At 42.2% G+C, this 20,710-nt stretch overlaps 1 protein-coding gene across 2 annotated transcripts; it reads left to right on the plus strand.

The window, feature by feature from the left end:
• Nucleotides 1–762: 762 nt before the first annotated feature.
• Nucleotides 763–16,101, plus strand: LOC110486177 (ubiquitin-conjugating enzyme E2 Z). 2 transcript variants are annotated; one of them, XM_021557593.2, is made up of 7 exons: nucleotides 763–1,545; nucleotides 3,026–3,098; nucleotides 3,555–3,742; nucleotides 4,322–4,433; nucleotides 4,833–4,945; nucleotides 9,319–9,409; nucleotides 14,466–16,101. In XM_021557593.2, exons 1-7 carry the CDS (start codon nucleotides 1,109–1,111, stop codon nucleotides 14,640–14,642), a joined length of 1,191 nt encoding a protein of 396 aa, XP_021413268.1. In that variant the 5' UTR covers nucleotides 763–1,108; the 3' UTR covers nucleotides 14,643–16,101. The 2 variants fall into 2 exon arrangements, with proteins under 2 accessions (XP_021413268.1, XP_036796736.1); XM_036940841.1 differs by lacking the exon at nucleotides 763–1,545 and adding an exon at nucleotides 2,249–2,494.
• The last annotated feature ends 4,609 nt before the right edge of the window (nucleotides 16,102–20,710 follow it).

Consider the following 20,710-nt stretch of genomic DNA (forward strand, 5'->3'; position numbering starts at 1 on the left):
TTTTATTACAAATAGTTTCATAGTTTTTGATAGTTCCTTACTCATGGTTCATTTGTGTGTAGCCCTTAACTGCATCTCACCAATCTGGGCGAGATTTATTTAAATGTTTAGCTCAGTTAATGTAGGTCTTTAGTTTTGAACGGTTTGGGCTACAGAGTGGTTTTCTGCATTTTAAAGGCGCAACCACAGACAAAGTAATGCTCCGTTTGTTTCTATGGCAGCCGCTGTTCTATAGCTTAGCCCAGCCATATTAAGAAATGTTTCTGACTTAACCTAATCAGACTTGCCTGTACTGGTTTTTACAGACAAAGTACAATTATACAAATGACTGCTCGTGGTGCGCACCCCTCAAATACAAATGTAACAACCCTCTGAGCACACTGGAAACGGCGTTCTAAGGCACTGCTTCTCAGTGCAAGAGGCGTCACTACAGTCCCTGGTTCGATTTTAAAGCTGTATCTCATCCGGCTGTGATTCGGAGTCCCATAGGGCGGCGCACAATTGACCCAGCATCGTCCGGGTTTGGCCAGGGTAGGCAGTCATTGTAAATAAGAATTTGTTCTTTACTGACTTGAAAGGTTACACACACACAACCATACATATGTAGCCATTTAATGTATTGTGACCATTTAATGTATATGTGGCTACTTTGAGATTTCCACCTTTTTTAATGGGGTGAATGTTCTCTAATCGGGTGTGGACGCAGAGTGGAACTACAATGCTGAAGATCGCCGCCAGGTGGCAGTAAATGTATTCTGTGTTGTGGAGAGGACGTGGTTATTGAAAACCGAAGAAAAAAGCTAAGCGATAAACAGGCTGAAACCGCAAACTGTGTTGGTTGACTGGTAAAACTGAGAATGTGACGGGTAATATATTATAGCATGGATTTTTCGACGGACAGTTTGTAAGTTCTTAAGACATAGCTAAACACGATTAGCTACTTTTGGAGGTGAGAAGAAAGGCATACAATGCCGTGGGAGCGCCTTTTGTCATCTTCGGCTCTCCTTGCTCTTCCTCATTTACCGACTGCGTGAGGACGGACTCAAAACAAGAAACTACTGTATCGATAACTGAAGCTAGCTATAACCTGAACACGTGCTAATTTACAATGGCGGATAGCGTAGGAGAGGTTGCTAATGGTGAAATTGGGTTAGGTGTTGGTAGTCAGGGAAATGGAGCTCCGCTGTTACCGAGTTTGGGTAATTCTCTGCCGGGCCACTCGACGAGTGGAGCTAACCCTGCCTCGCCATCCCCAGCAGCGGCTGCGGAGACTGGCCTAGCCGTCATGGCCCCTGGAGCCGCAACTACCTCAACCATGGGGACTGGGAGCGGGTTTGGAGGTGCAGGTGCTCTTAGCGCGGTAGTGGGCTCTGCCATTCCAATACCCACCTACTCGGCCACCAATGCTCTGCCGGGCGGTATCGGTTTGGGGGTGGCCGGAGCGGGCCTCTTGTCCCAGATTCACGCAACGTCCTGGGACCCAACACTAAGTACCGACTGGGACAACGAGAAGACGTCCCAGCAATGCATTCTCCGAATCAAAAGGTAATAATTTGAGTATGCAGATATACACTGGTGGGCTTGCCTGTTACAACATATGGGATGTGGCTCCAACTTCAATGCTGTCTGAAAACGAAAGAACCACACCACACGTGTATTTCTGTGAATATAAACGCGACTTTTCTACAAACACCAGTGTTGCACTACTGTGTTTATATAGCTAGACGTAGTCTTTGATCGTGACTCTCAATTCCTTGACCATACACATGAGTCATTGGACGAAAGGCGTCTTCTGTATTGGAGTTTTGTTTAAGAGCCCTGACACTCAATCTGAACGTTAACACTCGTCGCTTGCAGTACGGTTTTGGAAGCACCTTTCATATCAGGGGGAAATAATTTTCACATTTAAAAAAATAATTGATACACCTTCATAGGGTTAGTGTTCCCACACGTCCATATCGCCATGTTACAGTGATTGTTTAATCTAGCATGTTCCGAACACCTGTGTCTAAGCATAACTCGGAAAGTGTAGCAGAAGTGTAGTTTCGTTGGATGGAGGCACCCATAACTGTATGGATCTCTTTCTTTTTTTAAAGGATTATTTCCCGTTGGTGAAAGATAGGGGCGGTATGTTTCGAAAGCCCTGTCGCAAACGATGATTAATTACGTTTCTAAACGTTAAAACAGCGTCAGGATTGTAGTTCAAAATATGTAGTTTTGGGCGACGCTAACAGCTGAAAACTAGGGAGAAGGCAGCATGCCGCCTAGAGTTGGAGAGCTAGGACTGACAGGATTTGTGAAGAGCAGAGTCAACGACCTCTGCATAATCAAAACGGTTGCTTTGTGAGGTGTAAATTCCAGCTGAAAAGTACCAGAGGCCTGCCTTTGGTTCCAAGCGAGAGCGGGTCCATCAGAGCTATGACCCAGTGAGACACTGATGCTGGCCCGCATAGATGGGAAAGAAAAGTTTGAGCCTTTTTGGTGAAACACGGGGGTAATCCTGTAGGGCACATTTTCCTAAGAAAATGTTTACTTAGGCTACTAGTTAGGCCAATAGTTTGTATTAATTGGTCAGAGTTACTGATATCATGTGTTAATCCATTTGCGTACGATGTGACTCAGTAATTAATATAATGACCTTATGAAACATAAGAACACAACGTTGTCAACATTACATTGTTGACATAAAAGGTGCCCCGAGTGCCAGTCTGCTTGTGCTTTCATGGGCGGCAGGTAGCCTAGTGGTTAGAGCGTTGGACTAGTAACCGAATGGTTGCAAGATCGAATCCCCGAGCAGATGAGGTAAAAACGTATGTCGTTCTGCCCCATGAACGAGGCAGTTCCTAGGCCGTCATTGAAAATAACAATTTGTTCTTAACTGACTTGTCTAGTTAAATGAAGGTTAAACATAAAAAAAAAAAAAAATGTTATTCCAAGTTGGCAAGAGCACAAACAGACCTGGGATCAGGCTACTATCCTTGTATTTGCATATTTTCTTAAGTTTCTCTTCTTACTCTTTCCTCAGGGATATAATGTCCATCTACAAGGAGCCTCCCCCGGGTATGTTTGTAGTTCCTGACCCTCACGACATGACTAAGGTAAAGCTCACAGACTTCCAGAACCTAGGTCCACGGGGTCTGTCCAGACCACCTTACTGTTGTACATTGAGCTAGCCAGGCGCCTTCCCCCAACAACTCCTATCCCTGGCTCAAGTTGTGGTTGGGAGGATCCTTCTTGAAAGAAAGTTAACATAATTTAGTCAGGCCACAATTTACTTAAGTATTTATCAGGTAATTTACCCTGGTTTGTCTTCCAAATTATAACACAGACTCAATGTTTGTACTAAGTCAAAAGAAAAATGAAATTGGACTTACTAAACAAAATAATACAGTCTTGAAGAACTGTTGCTGTGGCAAGAGGAACAACAGCCATCTTGGAATTTATCTTCTGCACAACTATTATGAGGATTATGGCAACCATGCGAATTATGGAGATATTCAACGCATCGACACCCTCCCTATATATTAGTCCTGACTCTAGTCTTCCCTCCTCAGATCCATGCCCTCATCACAGGACCCTTCGACACGCCCTACGAGGGAGGCTTCTTCCTCTTTCTGTTCCGCTGCCCCCCGGACTACCCCATCCACCCCCCACGGGTCAAGCTCATCACCACTGGCCAAAACACTGTGCGCTTCAACCCCAACTTTTACCGCAACGGCAAAGTATGCCTCAGCATCCTCGGGTAAGCCAGGGTCCTGCAGCTCAGGGGAAACCTGCTGCACCTGAGCAACCCATACTTCTATGCCCAGTTCCCTTTCTAGCTAGGGGATGGGGAGAATAGGGGTTGAAATGGGACAAGGCATTCATAAGTCTACCTATTAAACCCAGGCCCATAGAATAGCATCTCTTACAAATTATATACTTGGGACACTGTGTAATGAGACCTGCAATCAATATCATGATTCCACCTAATTACACACACGAGCATGGAAAACCAGCAGACAGTTGTGCCCAATAGTTGCAAGTCAGTCTGTATTATTAATGCCTGACCTGGTCTGACCACAACTGTAAGGGGTAGATTCAGTTAGAGGCCATTCTTTGGCTGAACATGCTTATTTATGGCAGCTCTCTATGTAGAGACGCAGATAATTTCTTGCATGTCAGCACTTCTTCCCAGACTTGGTCCAGATCTCCCCCTCACTGTCTGTGTGGGTGACTTTGGCCCAGAGGATGTGATGCCATCATTCTCCTGCTTTAAATAGAATATATTTGTATTTTTCTTGGAATAACGTTGTTTTCTTGGAATAACGTTGTTGTGTAGGACTTGGACAGGGCCAGCATGGAGCCCGGCCCAAAGCATCTCCTCAGTTCTGATCTCCATCCAGTCTCTGATGACTGAGAACCCTTACCACAATGAGCCAGGCTTTGAACAGGTAAGCCTATAGCCCACTGGTAAGTTGGCCTCTAATTTAGCTGGCAAGCCAAACCACAATCCCCAGAATGCAGTTTAAATCCTACAGCCTTATGGGGAATGTGGTTCACTGAAGAAATGCACCCATTTTGATCAACAAAGCTACTGTTCTTTTGGCATATATTACGTCACAATATCATAACTGTCTGACTTACAGAAGTCTTCAGCCGGTGTTCTATTTGTCTATTTAGCCCGTTTGCCATTTCTTCCCCATTTGTAGAAGTTTGTGTAAACGTGTGTGTGAAAAGCGTTTTTTCTGTCAACAGCTACAGACTGACCATACCAGTGTGGAATGTGTCACTTTTTGTGTCTTGAGAATTGTCCCCTTTACACCTGCTCCCTCTGACACTCCCTTTGCCAGGAGAGACACCCAGGGGACAGCAAGAACTACAATGAATGCATCCGCCATGAGACCATGCGCGTGGCTGTATGTGACATGCTGGATGGGAAGGTGCCCTGTCCAGAAGCCCTGTGGTGAGTTCGTCTTGGATTGTTCACTCCAAAATAAAAGTTTGAGGCCCTTTTGAAAACTCAAAAGTGGACTGATGTCGAGATGAGTCAATGTTCCACGGCATTTATTGTCTAGATCCAGCTACAATGGCTTCAGAAAGTATTCGCACACCTTGACTTTTTCCACATTTTGTTGTTACAGCCTGAGTTTAAAATGATTACATTGTCATTTTGTCTCTGATATACACACAAAACCCCTTAATGTCAAAGTGCAATTATGTTTTTAGAAATTAATAACAAATGAAAAGCTGACATGTTTTGAGTCTAAGTATTCAACCCCTTTTGTTATGGTAAGCCTAAATAACTTCAGGAGTAAGAATTCGCTTAATAAGTCAGATAATAAGTTAATAAGTTGAATGGACTGTGCAATAATTGTTTTCACATGATTGATGACACAGATGCTAAGCTACAGGACTGTTTTGCTAGCACAGACTGGAATATTTTCCTGGATTCTTCTGATGACATTGAAGAGTACACCACATCAGTTACTGGCTTCATCAATAAGTTAATCGATGATGTCATCCCCACAGTGACCGTACATGCATACCCCAACCAGAAGCCATGGATTACAGGCAACATCCTCACAGAGCTAAAGGGTAGAGCTGCCACTTTCAAGGAGCGGGCCTCTAACCTGGACACTAATAAGAAATCCTGCTATGCCCTCCGATGAACTGTCAAACAGGCAATACAGGACTAAGATTGAATCGTACTTCACCGGCTCTGAAGCTTGTCTGATGTGGCAGGGCTTGCAAACTATTACGGACTACTAAGGGAAGCACTGCCGCAAGCTGCCCAGTGACACGAGCCTACCAGACGAGCTGAATAACTTCTATACTTGCTTTGAGGCAAGCAACACTGAAGCATGTATGAGAGCATCAGCTGTTCCGGATGACTGTGATCATCCTCTCCGTAGCAGATGTAAGACCTTTAAACAGGTCAACATTCACAAGGCTGCAGGCCCAGATGGATTACAAGGACTTGTACTCTGAGCATGCGCTGATCAACTGGCATGTCTTCATTGACATTTTCAACCTGTCCCTGACCATGTCTGTAATAACATGTTTCAAGTCCCTGTACCCAGGGACTCCAAGGTAACCTGCCTAAATGACTCCCGACCCATAGCACTCAACGTCTGTAGCCATGAAGTACTTTGAAAGGCTGGTCATGGCTCACAACACCTTTATCCCAGAAACCCTAGACCCACTCCAATTTGCATACCACCCCAACAGAGCACGCCCCCATTCTGATCGACAGGGCTGTAGTGGAGCAGGTTGAGAGCTTCAAGTTCCTTGGTGTCCACATCACCAACATACTATCATGGTCCAAACACACTGTCCAAAGACAGTCGTGAAGATGGCACCACAGTGCCTCTTCCCCCTCAGGAAATTGAAAAAATTTGCCATGGGTCCTCAGATCTTCAAAATGTTAGACAGCTGCACCATCGAGAGCATCCTGCCCGGTTACATTACTGCCTGGTATGGCAACTGCTCGGCCCCCGACCACAAGGCACTACAGAGGGTAGTGTGTACGGCCCAGTACATCACAGGGGCCACGCTTCCTACCATCCAGGACCTCTATACCAGGCGGTGTCGGTGGAAGGCCCTAGAAATTGTCAGACTCCAGCCACCCATGTCATATACTTCTCTCTGCTACTGCACGACAATGTCATGTCTTTGGCTATGCCGGAAGAAGTGATATGACATGCTATTCTATAAAATCATTTCTCTGTAATTAATATCACCTGATTGAGCTAATCATGTTAATGTAATTAACTAGAGAGTTGGGGCACCGCGAAAGAGTATTTATAGAGCTGTTATCTTCCGAATAAACTCTTAAGGACCTAGTAATATTTTACATCAATAGCAGTCAATATTAATCGTCACCTTAATTCGGTCTCATCTGAAAGTTGTAAATTCTTGGTAATCTTCACGAACCCTGGCCAACAAGTTGAATCAGCAATACAAAATTGGGTTTAATTATTTATTTACTAAATACCTAACTAATCACACAGAATTACACACAATTAATTATAACTTCATTACGTCATAAAGTAAAACGTCCCTAGCGGGCGGAACAGATATGACAGCTTGTTACACAAAAGGGTCTGGGTTTGAGTGAAAGAGCGGGAAGACTGAGGAACAAAGGGCGACGCTGTGCTATCGTAAATACAGTATCTTATGTATTCTAAATTACCGCACATTTGGAAAAGGAAAATGCAATAAATATTTACTCTGAGCTGCGCTTCAGTAGGCGGTAGTTGGAAGGGCGTGTTTGAAAAGTTTTATAGCCCATGTCCCTTCACAGGGGCGGGCCACTGATTGAGCAGAGCCCTAACCTTATGAAAACGCATTTTAGAAGCTAAAATCACATTTCTCCCATCACGAATAATTTCATGTTCAAACATTTAAATTGAATAACAATTCCATGTGAATCCGATAACTGTGTAGACTTTCCACTGTAGAGTTTCATCTTATCATTGATTGTGTTACTTACTTGCTATATTGTATTTACTTTGCCACCATGGCTTTTTTTGCCTTTACCTCCCTTACCTCACATCATTTGCTCACATTGTATATAGACCCATTTTTCTACTGTATTATTGATAGTATGTTTATTTTACTCAATGTGTAACTCTGTTGTTTGTGTCGAACTGCTTTGCTTTATCTTGGCCAGGTCGCAATTGTAAATGAGAACTTGTTCTCAACTAGCCTACCAGGTGAAATAAAGAAATGGATGAATGTCTCAGATGACAACCGAACTGACATCATATTCATTAAGAACCATTGGTCAGATTACCAGAATATAGTTAATTTCCCCCCACCTTCTGATGTTCCCAGAATCTCTATTTTAACCCAGGGGTTTTCAAATGTAACATCAGTAGGGTAGAGAGAGGAAAAAGGGGGGAAGAGGTATTTATGACTGTCATAAACCCACCCCCAGGCCAACCTCATGACAACCAGCTGTACTGGAGTGCCACATCTAACAGCTTCTCCCTCCCCCCCCCCCCCCCCCAAGCCATAAGACTCCTGAACAGCTAATCAAATGGCTACCCGGACTATTTGCATTGTTCCCCCCACCCCCATTTTTACGCTGCCTCAAAAAGGGCACCTATTGGTAGGTGTGTATAAATAATTTTAAAAAACAAACATTGAATATGCCTTTTGAATGGGGTAGTTATTAATGACACTTTGGATGGTGTATCGATACACCCAGTCACTACAATGATACAGGCATCCTAGCTCGGTTGACTGAGAAGAAGGAAACCCCTTAGGGAGTTCATCACCATGAGGCCAATGGTGATTTTAAAGCAGTTGGCGTTAAATGGCTGTGATATGAAAAAAAACTGAGGATGAATCAACAACATTGTAGTTACTCCACAATGCTAACCTAAATGATGGAATGAGAAGAAGCAAGCCTGTACATAATAAAAATATTCCCAAACATGCGTCCTGTTTGCATAAGGCACTAAAGTAATACTGCATACAAAGCATTATGTTTGGGGAAAATTCAACACAACACATCACTGAGTACCACTTCATATTTTCAAGCATGGTGGTGGCTGCATCATGTTATGTGTATGCTAAACGCAGGTGAAATCCTAGAGGGAAAACCTTGTTAATTCTCCTTTCCAACAGACACTGGGAGACAAATAGACCTTTCTGCAGGATAATAACCTAAAATGCCAGGCCAAATGTACACGAGTTACTTACCAAGATTACATTGTGTGTTCCTGAGTGGCCTAGTTGCAGTTTTGACTTAAATTGTCTAGAGAATCTATGGCAAGACTTGCAAATGGCTGTCTAACTTGACAGAGCTTGAAGAATTTAAAAAAGAATAATGGGAAATATTGTACAATCCAGGTTTTCCAAGCTCTTCGACTTACCCAGACACTCACAGCAATAATCGATGCCAAAGGTGACTAACGTGTTGACTCGGGGGATTGAATACTTATCTAATCAAAAAATAGTTTTATTTTCCATTAATATTTAGAATTTTGTGTAGATTGTGCTCAAAAATGAAAATGTAATCCATTTCAATCCCACTTTGTAGCACAACAAAATGTGGGAAAAGTCAAGAGGTGTGAATACTTTCTGAAGGGACTGTATATGCCTGAACTCCAAATTAAGGCTACAGGCCACGTCTAATCTCCTTATTGTACATGAGGCATATTGTTGACCCTTAACAGATTGGATTACAAGAGACATGTTCAAAGCCACTGACCCACAATGCATTTTTAGAACGAACACCACTTTCAATGGCGAGTCATTTTATTTGGTAGTCGTTTTAGCACTTGTTGTTGGTGGTTAATTAACCTCATGGATGTTCCTGTGTTGCAGGAGTGTGATGGAGAAATCATTCCTGGAGTACTATGACTTCTACGAGGGGGTCTGCAAAGAGAGACTACACCAACAGGGACAGAACATGCAGGTATTGCCAGAGACCTCATTCTCGCTGTGTCTCTCTCTGTGTGTGTACATGTTTATTCTATGCTCATTGGAGAAGCAGAACACACGGGTAATAATGCATCACACATCCTGATGACTAATGCACTGCACCTTCCCTGGGGTTAGAGCAGGGGTCCCAAACTAGGTCCTCGGGACCCCTAGGGGTGCACGTTTTTTTGATTATTGCCCTAGCACTACACAGCTGACTCAAATAATCAACTAATCATCAAGCTTTGATTATTTGAACACAAAACTACCTCCAACTTCCTTCATAATGAAGGCAGAAACATAATGATATCCACGAGCAGTAGCAGTGCGTGTAACAGTTACATGGTCAAGCAAGTTAATGTTTCCAACATTTTTGGACTACTAAACAACTATTGATTTAGAACCACAGTTACCGCAAGTCGCAAAGAAAACAGGAGCTGCCTCCACTGTACCACCACCATTTCAACATCATCAAATCACCCATGCTTAGTCTAATACGGTGACAACTAAAATATACCAAAAACAATATAAAATCATGTGGCTGTCCATGGTTCTGATTTTGTGGACGTGCAAGTAGAAAAAAAATATATTGACTCACCCGCCAATGCCATCCTCTCTCATGTTGATGATCACTCTGTCATACAGTACACGCTTTTATTTTTTTGTTGTCCTAGACTACCTGGCTAAAATGCTTGCTTGCTCGCTAGCTTAACTTCCTTTCGTAGGCAATGTTAGCCTTCTACTTATTGAACTCTCAGGCCAGGGGCACAACAATATATGGTTAATTAATGGTTGGATTAGAATCACTGTTATAATCATTGGCCAGTAAGGAGAATTAAGTAAAACCACAAGTCCAAATCCCTATCTCCATCCATGGCTAATTTAGGAAAGGCACGATTTTTGCTAGCTAGCCACCGGAGGAGCACAACAAATGTAATTTCAGTTGTTTCTATCAGTGATGTGTGCTGTTGATGGGATTTGATAGAAGTTCTGCAAAATGCAAACTGGCTTCCATTGACACTTTTTTTGTTGGTCTGCCAGGACCATTCACAATTGAGCTCACTCAGTTTAGCTTAACCTTTTAAAACTAGGGGGCGCTATTTTAATTTTTGGATGAAAAATGTTCCCGTTTTAACTTCTTGTGACTCCAAACCCGTATCCGGGAGTGTAATTATAGCCTCAAGCTCATTACCATAACACAATGTTTCCTATTCATGAAAATCACAAATGAAATGAAACAAATATATTGAAACACAAGCTTAACCTTTTGTTAACACTGTCATCTCAGATTTTCAAAATATGCTTTAACCAAAGCTACACAAGCATTTGTGTAAGAGTATTGATAGCCTAGCATAGCATTAAGCCTAGCATTCAGCAGGCAACATTTTCACAAAAACAAAAGCATTCAAATAAAATAATTTACCTTTGAAGAACTTTGGATGTTTTCAATGACGAGACTCTCAGATAGCAAATGTTCATTTTTTTCCCAAAATATTATTTGTGTAAGAGAAATAGCTCAGTTTTGTTCATCACGTTTGGCAAAGAAAAAAACCAGAAAATGCAGTCAACACAACGCCAAACTTTTTTCCAAATGATCTCCATAATATCGACAGAAACATGGCAAACGTTGTTTAGAATCAATCCTCAAGCTGTTTTTCACATATCTAATCGATGAAAAATCATTCCTGGCAGTCGGTTTCTCATCAGAGGCAAACGGAAAAATACTGCAGCTGGAGATTACGCTGGGTTTTTTCTGTAACATCAGTTCTGTTGCACTCACAGACAATATCTTTTCAGTTTTGGAAACGTCAGTGTTTTCTTTCCAAAGCTGTCAATTATATGCATAGTCGAGCATCTTTTCGTGACAAAATATCTTGTTTAATGCTGATTGGCTATCTTATACTTTTTATTTTATTTATTATTTTATCAAGGGAGGCCAAATGCTCACTGGCTTCCCTTGCATTCAATGCTACGGACTGCAACAATGTCATACTATTTTGGACCAGACAGCATACAGAGACAGAGGGGTGCTGTTTTGCTCGCTCATGCTTTCTCCGGTGAGGTACATTGCGCCTCTTGTGAATTTTTCAGATGTCCCAATCGCACTCCACACTGCCCTTTTCCACCTGGACAAAAGGAACACCTAGGTGAGAATGCTGTTCATTGACTACAGCTTATTGCTAAACACCATAGTGCCCACAAAGCCCATCACTAAGCTAAGGACACTGGAACCTAACACCGCCCTCTGCAACTGGATCCTGGATTTCCTGATGGGCTGCCCACAGGTGGTAAGTGTAAGCAACAACACATCTGCCACGCTGATCCTCAACATGGTGGCCCCTCAGGGGTGCGTGCTCAGTCCCCTCCTGTACTCCCTGTTCAGCCACGACTGCTTGGCCAAGCACAACTCCAACACCATTAAGTTTTCTGACAACACAACGGTGGTAGGCCTGATCACCGAAAATGATGAGACAGCCTTTAGGAAGGTCGTCAGAGACCTGGCAGTGTGGTGCCAGGACAACAACCTCTCCCTCAACGTGAGCAAGACAAAGGAGATGATCGTGGACTACAGGATGAGGAGGGCCGAACAGGCCCCCATTGACGAGGCTGTAGTAGAGTGGGTCGAGAGTTTCTTGTTGCACCATTGAGAGCTTCCTGACCGGTTGCATCACCGCCTGGTATGGCAACTGCTCGGCATCCGGAACCCGTAACACGGAACCCAAACCGGCTGCGCGCGTGCGCCATCGTGCATCAATTTATTTTGTCCACCCGCACCAAACGCGATCACGACACACAGGTTAAAATATCAAAACAAACTCTGAACCAATTACATTGATTTGGGGACAGGTCGAAAAGCATTAAATATGTATGGCAATTTAGCTTGCTAGCTTTTACATGCTAGCTGATTTGTCCTAGTTAGCTAGCTTGCTGTTACTAGCTAATTTGTCCTGGGATGTAAACATTGAGTTATTTTACCTGAAATGCACAAGGTCCTCTACTCTGACAATTAATTATTAATCCACACATAAACGGTCAACCGAATCGTTTCTAGTCATCTCTCCTCCTTCCAGGCTTTTTCATCTTTGAACTTATATGGTGATTGGCATCTGAACTTTCATAGTATTACCACGACGACTGGCAAAAGTTTTTATTTTAATCACCCACGTGGGTATAACCAATGAGGAGATGGCACGTGGGTACCTGCTTCTATAAACCAATGAGGAGATGGGAGAGGCAGGACTTGCAGTGCGATCTGCGTCAAAAATAGGAACGACTTCTATTTTAGCCCTTGGCAACGCAGACGCTCGTCGGCGCACGCAAGCAGTGTGGGTGCAATAATTGAATAACGTTAATTTCTACATTTATTTTGCATCACGCACGCGACGTGTCCGTTCTGGTCAGCATGTAAGGTGCTACAGAGGGTGGTGTGTACAGCCCAGTACATCACTGGGGCCAAGCTTCCTGCCATCCAGGACCAATATATAATATATAGGCGGTGTAAGAGGAAGGCCAAAATAATTGTCAAAGACCCCAGTCACCCAAGTCATAGACTGTTCTCTCTACTACCGCACGGCAAGCAGTACCGGAGCGCCAAGTCTAGGTTCAAAAGGTTCCTTAACAGCTTCTACCCCCCCCCCCACCCCCCCCCCCCTGCTGAACTATTAATCAAATGGCCACCCTGACTTTATTTGTCATGTGCACCGAATACAGCAGGTGTAGACCTCTAACCAGTAGTGCAAAAAAAGGCATTAGGTGAACAATGGGTAAGTAAAGAATTAAAACCAGTGAAAAACCGTAGCGAGACTATAAAAGTAGCTAGGCTACATACAGACACCGGTTAGTCAGGCTGATTGAGGTAGTATGTAGATGTGGTTAGTGTCTATGCATATATGATGGAACAGCGAGTAGCAGTAGCGTAAAGAGGGGTTGGGGGAAGGGCACACAATGCGGTTAGCCAATGTGCAGGAGCACTTTTTGGTTGGCCCAATTGAGGTAGTATGTACATGAATGTATAGTTAAAGGGACTGCAAATATGATAAACAGAGTAGCAGCAGCATAAAAGAGGGGTTGGGGGGTGTGCACAATGCAAATAGTCCGGGTAGCCATTTGATTACCTGTTCAGGAATCTTATGGCTTGGGGGTAAAAACTGTTGAGAAGCCTTTTTGTCCTAGACTTGGCACTCTGGTACCACTTGCCATGCAGTAGTAGAGAGACAGTCTATGACTGTGGTGGCTGGGGTCTTTGACCTTTTTTTGGGCCTTCCTCTGACACCGCCTGGTATAGAGACCCTGGATGGCAGGCAGCTTAGCCCCAGTGATTTACTGGGCCGTACGCACTGCCCTCCAGCGCCCTGCGGTCGGAGGCCGAGCACTTCCCGTACCAGGCAGTGATGCAACTTGATGCTCTTGATGTTGCAGCTGAAGAACCTTTTGAGGATCTCAGGACCCATGCCAAATATTTTTAGTTTCCTGAGTAACACTGCTATTACTCACTGTTTATTATCTATGCATAGTCACTTTACCCCTATCTACATGTACAAATTACCTCGACTAATCTGTACCGCTGCACATTGATTCTGTACGGGTGCCCACTGTACAGCCTCATTGTTATTTTATTGTTACTTACTTTTTTCTCTTAACTATTTTATTAACTGTATTGTTGGTTAAGGGCTTGAAAGTAAGCGTTTCATTGGTACCTGTTGTATTTGGCGCATGTGGCAAATAAAATTTGATTTGAAGGAGATTTATGAAACACAAACAAGATATTAATATTTTTCTTGGTCAATTATTTTGGGAAGCCTGGCCTCCATGACTGCATGCCACAAGTTCATTTGACTCTTCATTGCCAAAGTAATTTGTCCCGGTTTATTTACAGACGGTTCTCTCTACACATGTATAAATACATTATTTGTACACTTATACAAAATAAATTTAAACAACACAGTATATACTTCTCCCACATGCTTTAAACCTCCACCACAGTGGAAAATATGAGATGTTGAAATATGAGCTGCATATCCCACACTCTTTCTCTCCTTACATACGTCAAGGACCCTTTTGGAGAGAAGAGGGGTCGCTTCGATTACCAGGGCCTACTGGCACGCTTGAGTGCCACCCAGAGGCGCATACGGGAGAAGTGCCCACCGGAGGACAACGATGAGCACTCGGACTCGGACACCAGCTCCTCAGGCACAGACCCAGATAGCCAGGGCAGCTCCCAGCCTTAGCCACCAGATGGTGCCACACTACCTATATTTTTCTGTTTCTCCCTTTCTGTTTTTGCAGGATGGTTTTGGCACAAGCGAGATGTTGGAGGGGGGGAAAGGCTTGATATCAGGAAGCACTTATGATACAAAGGCAGGGGATAGCTAATGACTGTTTTGATTGGTTCTTTTTCCTTCCCCAGCAATCATAAGTGCCTTTTGATTTATTTGTTTTTATTTTTCCAACTGTTGTAAGTAAACAATGCTTGTGTTGGGAGAGTTTGGCTTGTAGAAATGGACACTAGTTGTTTTGAAAGCAATTTGTCATATTCTGCCTTTAGTTGTCTTTTGTTTTCCCACACCTGATTGGATTAGGAAGTGGAGGGGAAATCTGAGATTGCCCATTCTCAATATTCAGTCAGTACAACCACATCGATCGTATAAATCAGATCACCAACTTCTGTTCTTTCATACATCGGTACATACATCTCAGACTATCCACTTCTAAAGTCACATTGTCTCTTGTGATCTTTCCTTAATCGGAACAGTACTTAATACAATTATGAACAGTCATAATTACGTTATGAATTCATAATGAATTGCATTTGTTTAAAAAAATAATTTAAACTCCACTAATGCCTAGTACAAAATATGTACAGTTGTGGCCAAATATGTAGGCACCTTTGCACTTTACAGTGGAACAGATTGTACTAGTGGTTAAAGCTTTGAGGCCAGTAATTGAAAGGTTGCTGGATCGAATCCCCGAGCTGACAAGGTAAAAATCTGTCACCCCCCCCCCCCCCCCCCCCCACCTCTCTGATTCAGAGGGGTTGGGTTAAATGGGGGACACACATCTCAGTTGTACAACTGACAAGGTATCCCCTTTTCCCTTTAATATTTCTTATTTTCAAAACTGGTTGGGTGGCTATTTTTTACCCTGTAGGCACTTGCAATTTATAAGTGAGGAAAAATTACACATCACTTGCCTCCAACCAAATGTATTAGAATTCCAATAATGTCACCAAGGCCATATTTTGACTTAAATCAAAATGTCAGTTTTGATAAAAACATGTCTTGGTCCTGTGCAGATGTAAATCAAACAAATATAGGTGTGAACTTATTTGATAAGAAAATAGTGAATCGTTCAAGGGTGCCAATATATTTGTCTGTATATGTATATGTGCGCACAGCGAGAGATTTTATTATGGTCTGTGGGCAGTGTGTTCAAATAATTTTCTGTTGACTGAATGCTAAAGCCTGCATGGGAAGTTTTTTTTTTCTTTTTTCTCCCCTATGCATGACAACACTGCTCTCTGAATCAATGTTTGATGTGTATGATTATCATTGAGCTATAGTGTTGTGGGTTAAACTTTCAAGATATGTTTTTTTTTCTCTGATGCTAAAATGCTGTTAGAGACTAATAGGAATGCCAAGAAAGCCAGATTTGTCATTTGACCTGTCCCATTAAACCAATGCAACGTTTTCCATTGCATTTTTCATTGGAAGGCAGTGGACTGGTGCCTCTTCAGCTCCATTTAGCAGAGTCGGCCGTTAGACCTCCATGGTGTCACCTTTTCAGTCATCTGAAAGCCACGGGAAATGTTTTATGATGGTAACAAGAAATACCGGACACCTGCTTCAAGGCTGTGTGAACTTTCTTTCTTTTCGAGTTTTCGCCTGCGATGGGTTTGTGTAGATTGGTTTGTAGAATGATCTTATGTTGGTTTTGGCCATTTTTAAGCGCTAAAATGTTTTACGTTGGCTTACATATATGGTGTCAGAAGTGCGTTCCACAGGTTGACACAGTCTAAGGTACACGTTCTATATAAACCTAACCTGGCAGTAAGATTGACAACACAAACGGAAAATGGACTTCAGGTGACCAAGGAGGATGAAAAAATGTTTTTTACGGTAAACCGAATGACCCGTTAGAACCAGTGGTCTTGTCTGCTGTAAGGGGTAGATCTTATTTTTTCATATTGATGTGGAGTTGTTATTCTTGCTTTGAAAGACATAAAGTCAGATCCCCTTTTGAGACTTCTGCCCGAGCCACAATCGTTTGTCTCTTGAATCGTCCCCCTTCAAAGTGTCACGAAACTTTGCCTATCAGCCAGTGCAGCTCACCAATAACCTCTGAGGCCTCAAAGGCTCTTCATCTTTCTGGTTTTATCAAAACTGCTTAAACGCCTCTACTGTGTCACTTGGTTTGTAATCCTATCTAGCAAGGTGCAAAGAATTATACATTTGTCTTCAGTTCTTATTGCATTTTGAAACTACGCACTCAGGATACAACAAAACCTCTTGCTTTGTAATGGACTGTCTGGACCACAATATACTGTCTAATTGAGGGGGCCAGCTCCAGTGAAGATTGGCACCCAAAACAGGACCGGACCACACCCTTTTTCTTTTCCTTCTCATGGACATGTTTTTCTATTCCCTCCCATCTGGGTGCATTTCTGCTCAGTTCTCTCAGTCGATTGGGACTTCCTCTCACAGGAAATAATGTTGGATTTAATAAATCTCATGTTTGAGATAATACTGCTAACTTTGTTTGTGAAGTTTGAAAAAAAAAATGTATGAATCTACTGCAAATGAAACTATTCAAGCAAATATCCTACTGGCCAGCTCCACTGCAAATGAGTAGGTGTGAGATGACACTTCATGCTAAATATAGCGACCAGTCAGTTTGAAGCCTTGTTATGGTTTGGTGTGTATATTCCTGTATCATTCTGATGGGACCCTTCTATTGTGTCCCTTGTCTGATGGTTTGCGCCCCCAACCCAGAGTATCGATCGGAATCCCTTTTACTAAGGCATCCTCAATTGATAATGGTATTTGCATCTAGGTGTTTTCAGGAAGTGAAGTATGTAAAGTGTAGAAACTTCTAGAATAAATGTTGTCAAGGCCATGGGCATAATTTAAAAAAATAATTAAAAAGGGAGAACTCATCGATCTCAATGAGATAAGTAACATTTGTATTGAGGCCCATTGCGTTAGATGTCTCTATCTCCTAACCTTCAATCTATGTCATTTTTTTATGAGATGAGAGTGATACTAAAATATACTGCATCTTTTCCTCAAGATTGAATTAGAACTTGGGATGGTGTAGAGTAGACCACATTGCTTCTTAGCTAGCTACCAGCAATGTACAGCGCTGCTAAAACTAGCTGCCACATAGAGCTGTTGCTCTCAGGGTTTCCCCAACACGGTCCTGCCCCCCCCCCCCCTCCCCCCCCCCCCCCCCCCCCCTCCCTTGGTGCACATCATGTTTTTTGCCCTAGCACTACACAGCTGATTTAAATAACCAACTCATCAAGCTTTGATTATTTGAATCAGCTGTGTAGTGCTATGGCAAAAAAAAAACAATACGTGTCCCCAGGACCATGTTTGGGGAGACCCTGGCCTAGCAGTACATTCCCACAGGGGCGCTCAACACTCTAATGGCCATTCATTCTCAGTCAAGGGTAAGTGAATGGTTTACACTTTTTGAGTTGATAGAAGATGTGGGACCCATTTTAGGCCTTGACTCAACGTTCCAGGCCAAGGCATTAGTCCCAGGACGTTCACCGCCAAGTTTATGCAAGACTATTTTCATCTGACTTCATCTCTGTTTTCATTATATTGTGTATGTAAAAAAAATATATATAATAAAATATACCAATGGCTATTTTAATCTGTGGCATTCTGTTTCAGTGCAAGTGTTATATTGTTAATAGTGTCAATTTTATAGGCATTCAGTTGAGGGCTTCAGCCCAGCCACCTTTGTGTTGGTAATGCCAAGGAGGACTAAGGACCATAAACCCCATATATTATCAGTTCCAAGATTATTGGCACTATTGATAAAGATTAGCAAAAAAGACTGTATAAAATACATAATACCAATACTGAGCTATATTTTATGCTAAAAAATTGGGAAATTATATTTTATATTGATACGATTTCTCAGGTAAAGAGACTTTGTTTAACAATATCTTTTTCTATCAAAAACATAGGGGTAAAAATTATTGGCACCCCTGTTTCCAATACCTTTCAGTACCTCACCTTGCCAGGATAAAAAGGCACTGAGCCTTTTTCTAAAATGTTTTATGAGATTGGAGGGATTTTATACAGAATCTTTCCAGATCCTTGGTATCTTTCATCTGCGCTTATGCACTGACCTCTGGAGATTGAGAAGGCCATTGCAAAATGTTGAATTTTGTGGTCAATTAACAATTTCTTTGTGGATTTTGATTGGTGCTTGTGGTTATTGTCTTTGCTGGAAGATCCACTTTTAAGTCAAGTTTCAGCCTCCCGGCAGAGGCAACCTTGCCTGGCTAGCCAACCACATTGCTCTGGGCCAACGCCTAGCCACGCCCACAAATGTTTCGCGATCATAAAGCAGAGGAAGAAATCAGTTTGAGTCGTCAGGCAAGAGTGCCTTCGCCAGGAGATTGAAACTTGGCCGCAAGTGGATCTTCCAGCAACACAATAACCCCAAGCACACAAATTCCACAAATCAATTGTTAATTGACTACAAAATCTTAATTGTGCCATGGCCATCTTAGTCTCCGGACTTGAACACCATTGAAAACGTGTGGTGTGAATTAAAGAGGGCAGTCCACATGAGCAGAAGGATATCAATGATCTGGAAAGATTCTGTATGGAAGAATGGTCTAAACTCCCTCCCAATGTGTTCTCTAATCTCATAAAACATTGTTTTAAAGGCTCAGTGCCGTTATCCTTGAGTGAGGTGAGGTATTGAAAGGTACTGAAAACAGTATTACTTGTTAAACATCTCTTTTATCTGAGCATTTGTATTAGTATAAGCTAAAATAATATATTATTTTTTTTGCATACAAAATACAGTAGCTCGGTTTATTTTATGCAGTCTTTTTTGCTAATCTTCATCAAGGTTGCCAATCACCCCCGCCCCCCCCCCCCCCCACAGTTTTATCATTGCAATATGATACAAAACGTGACTGCGGTGTGCTTTAGGATCATGCTGACACCTCCGACGAGCGGTTGGGTAGGCTGTTTGGAGTGTTTTTCCGACTGGATAAAATAATTATTATTTTTATGTTCCCCCCCACCACTAATAAAACCAAGGTTGCGGCCCTGCTTGGCATTAGAAATGCAACAGTGACTGTTTGCCTAGAACCCCTGACAGTGCTAAACCTAAATTACACCACTCTTTAACTTCCCTTTGTATATCAATACACCGGAATTACATTAATCTATGCCACATGTGAGACTTACTTGACTAAGATAAGAGCATTCCATCATGTGAGATAAGGGACTACTGGAACAATGTTGAAATGTTGGCTATTCTGAGGGTGACCTGCTTTGGACTAGGTTAAACTTTTTATGGATGCATCATTTTCTTTCTCAGACTTTGGGCAATGTCGTGTGCTTGTCAGGCACAGGCAGTAAGGCTTTCATCTGTAAGAGTTTGACAGATTTTATTGATTTAATTTATTGATTCATTCTAATTATGTTTTTCTTTGTAGTTATATTAACAGTTTAAACGAGGGTGAAAACATTTAATTCAGAGAAAAAAATAGGACTATTGATCTCAATTATTGATGAAACTATATAGAAAGCCACAACTTCATGATGAAACATTTGTGATTTATATGCTACTATCTTCAGCGGGGACATTAGTTGGTGACAGCTTAATGTGAGACAATTCTCTCCAGTTGTCTCTATTGTTCTATAGGCCTATATAATTGATACATTTTAAAACGACTTTTTGACATACGTTTTATAGAGTATTCTTGTTCAATATTCCCAATGTTGGTTTAGTAAACGCTCCTACTTACTATCTGACGGTCCAAATAGCTTCATTCTATCGACCCTCCCTCAAACACAGCCTATGATTGAGATGGGCGGGACACGCTTTCTTTCAACTCAACAGGTAGCTAGCTGCATCCCAACCGACAACAATTTAGAGAATTGGTATGAAAGAATTTAGTCATTTTTAATACAGGGAGCCAGTATGTTTTTGTCATTTCGAAATTGTACAAGATTCAATATGACTGATGGTTTTCCAAAGCATAACTTCGAGGTAAATATTCCGTTTAAAATTCAACACACTTGACATATGAATAATTACA

This window comes from Oncorhynchus mykiss, chromosome 13, assembly GCF_013265735.2.
Source record: "Oncorhynchus mykiss isolate Arlee chromosome 13, USDA_OmykA_1.1, whole genome shotgun sequence".
NCBI classification, from domain to species: Eukaryota; Metazoa; Chordata; class Actinopteri; order Salmoniformes; family Salmonidae; genus Oncorhynchus; species Oncorhynchus mykiss.

Coding starts and splice junctions, on each gene's coding strand:
- LOC110486177 (XM_021557593.2), top strand. CDS start 1,109: ATGGCGGATAGCGTAGGAGAGGTTGCTAATGGTGAAATTGGGTTAGGT. Junction 1,546..3,025: donor TGCATTCTCCGAATCAAAAG/GTAATAATTTGA, acceptor CTCTTTCCTCAG/GGATATAATGTCCATCTACA. Junction 9,410..14,465: donor AACAGGGACAGAACATGCAG/GTATTGCCAGAG, acceptor ACATACGTCAAG/GACCCTTTTGGAGAGAAGAG.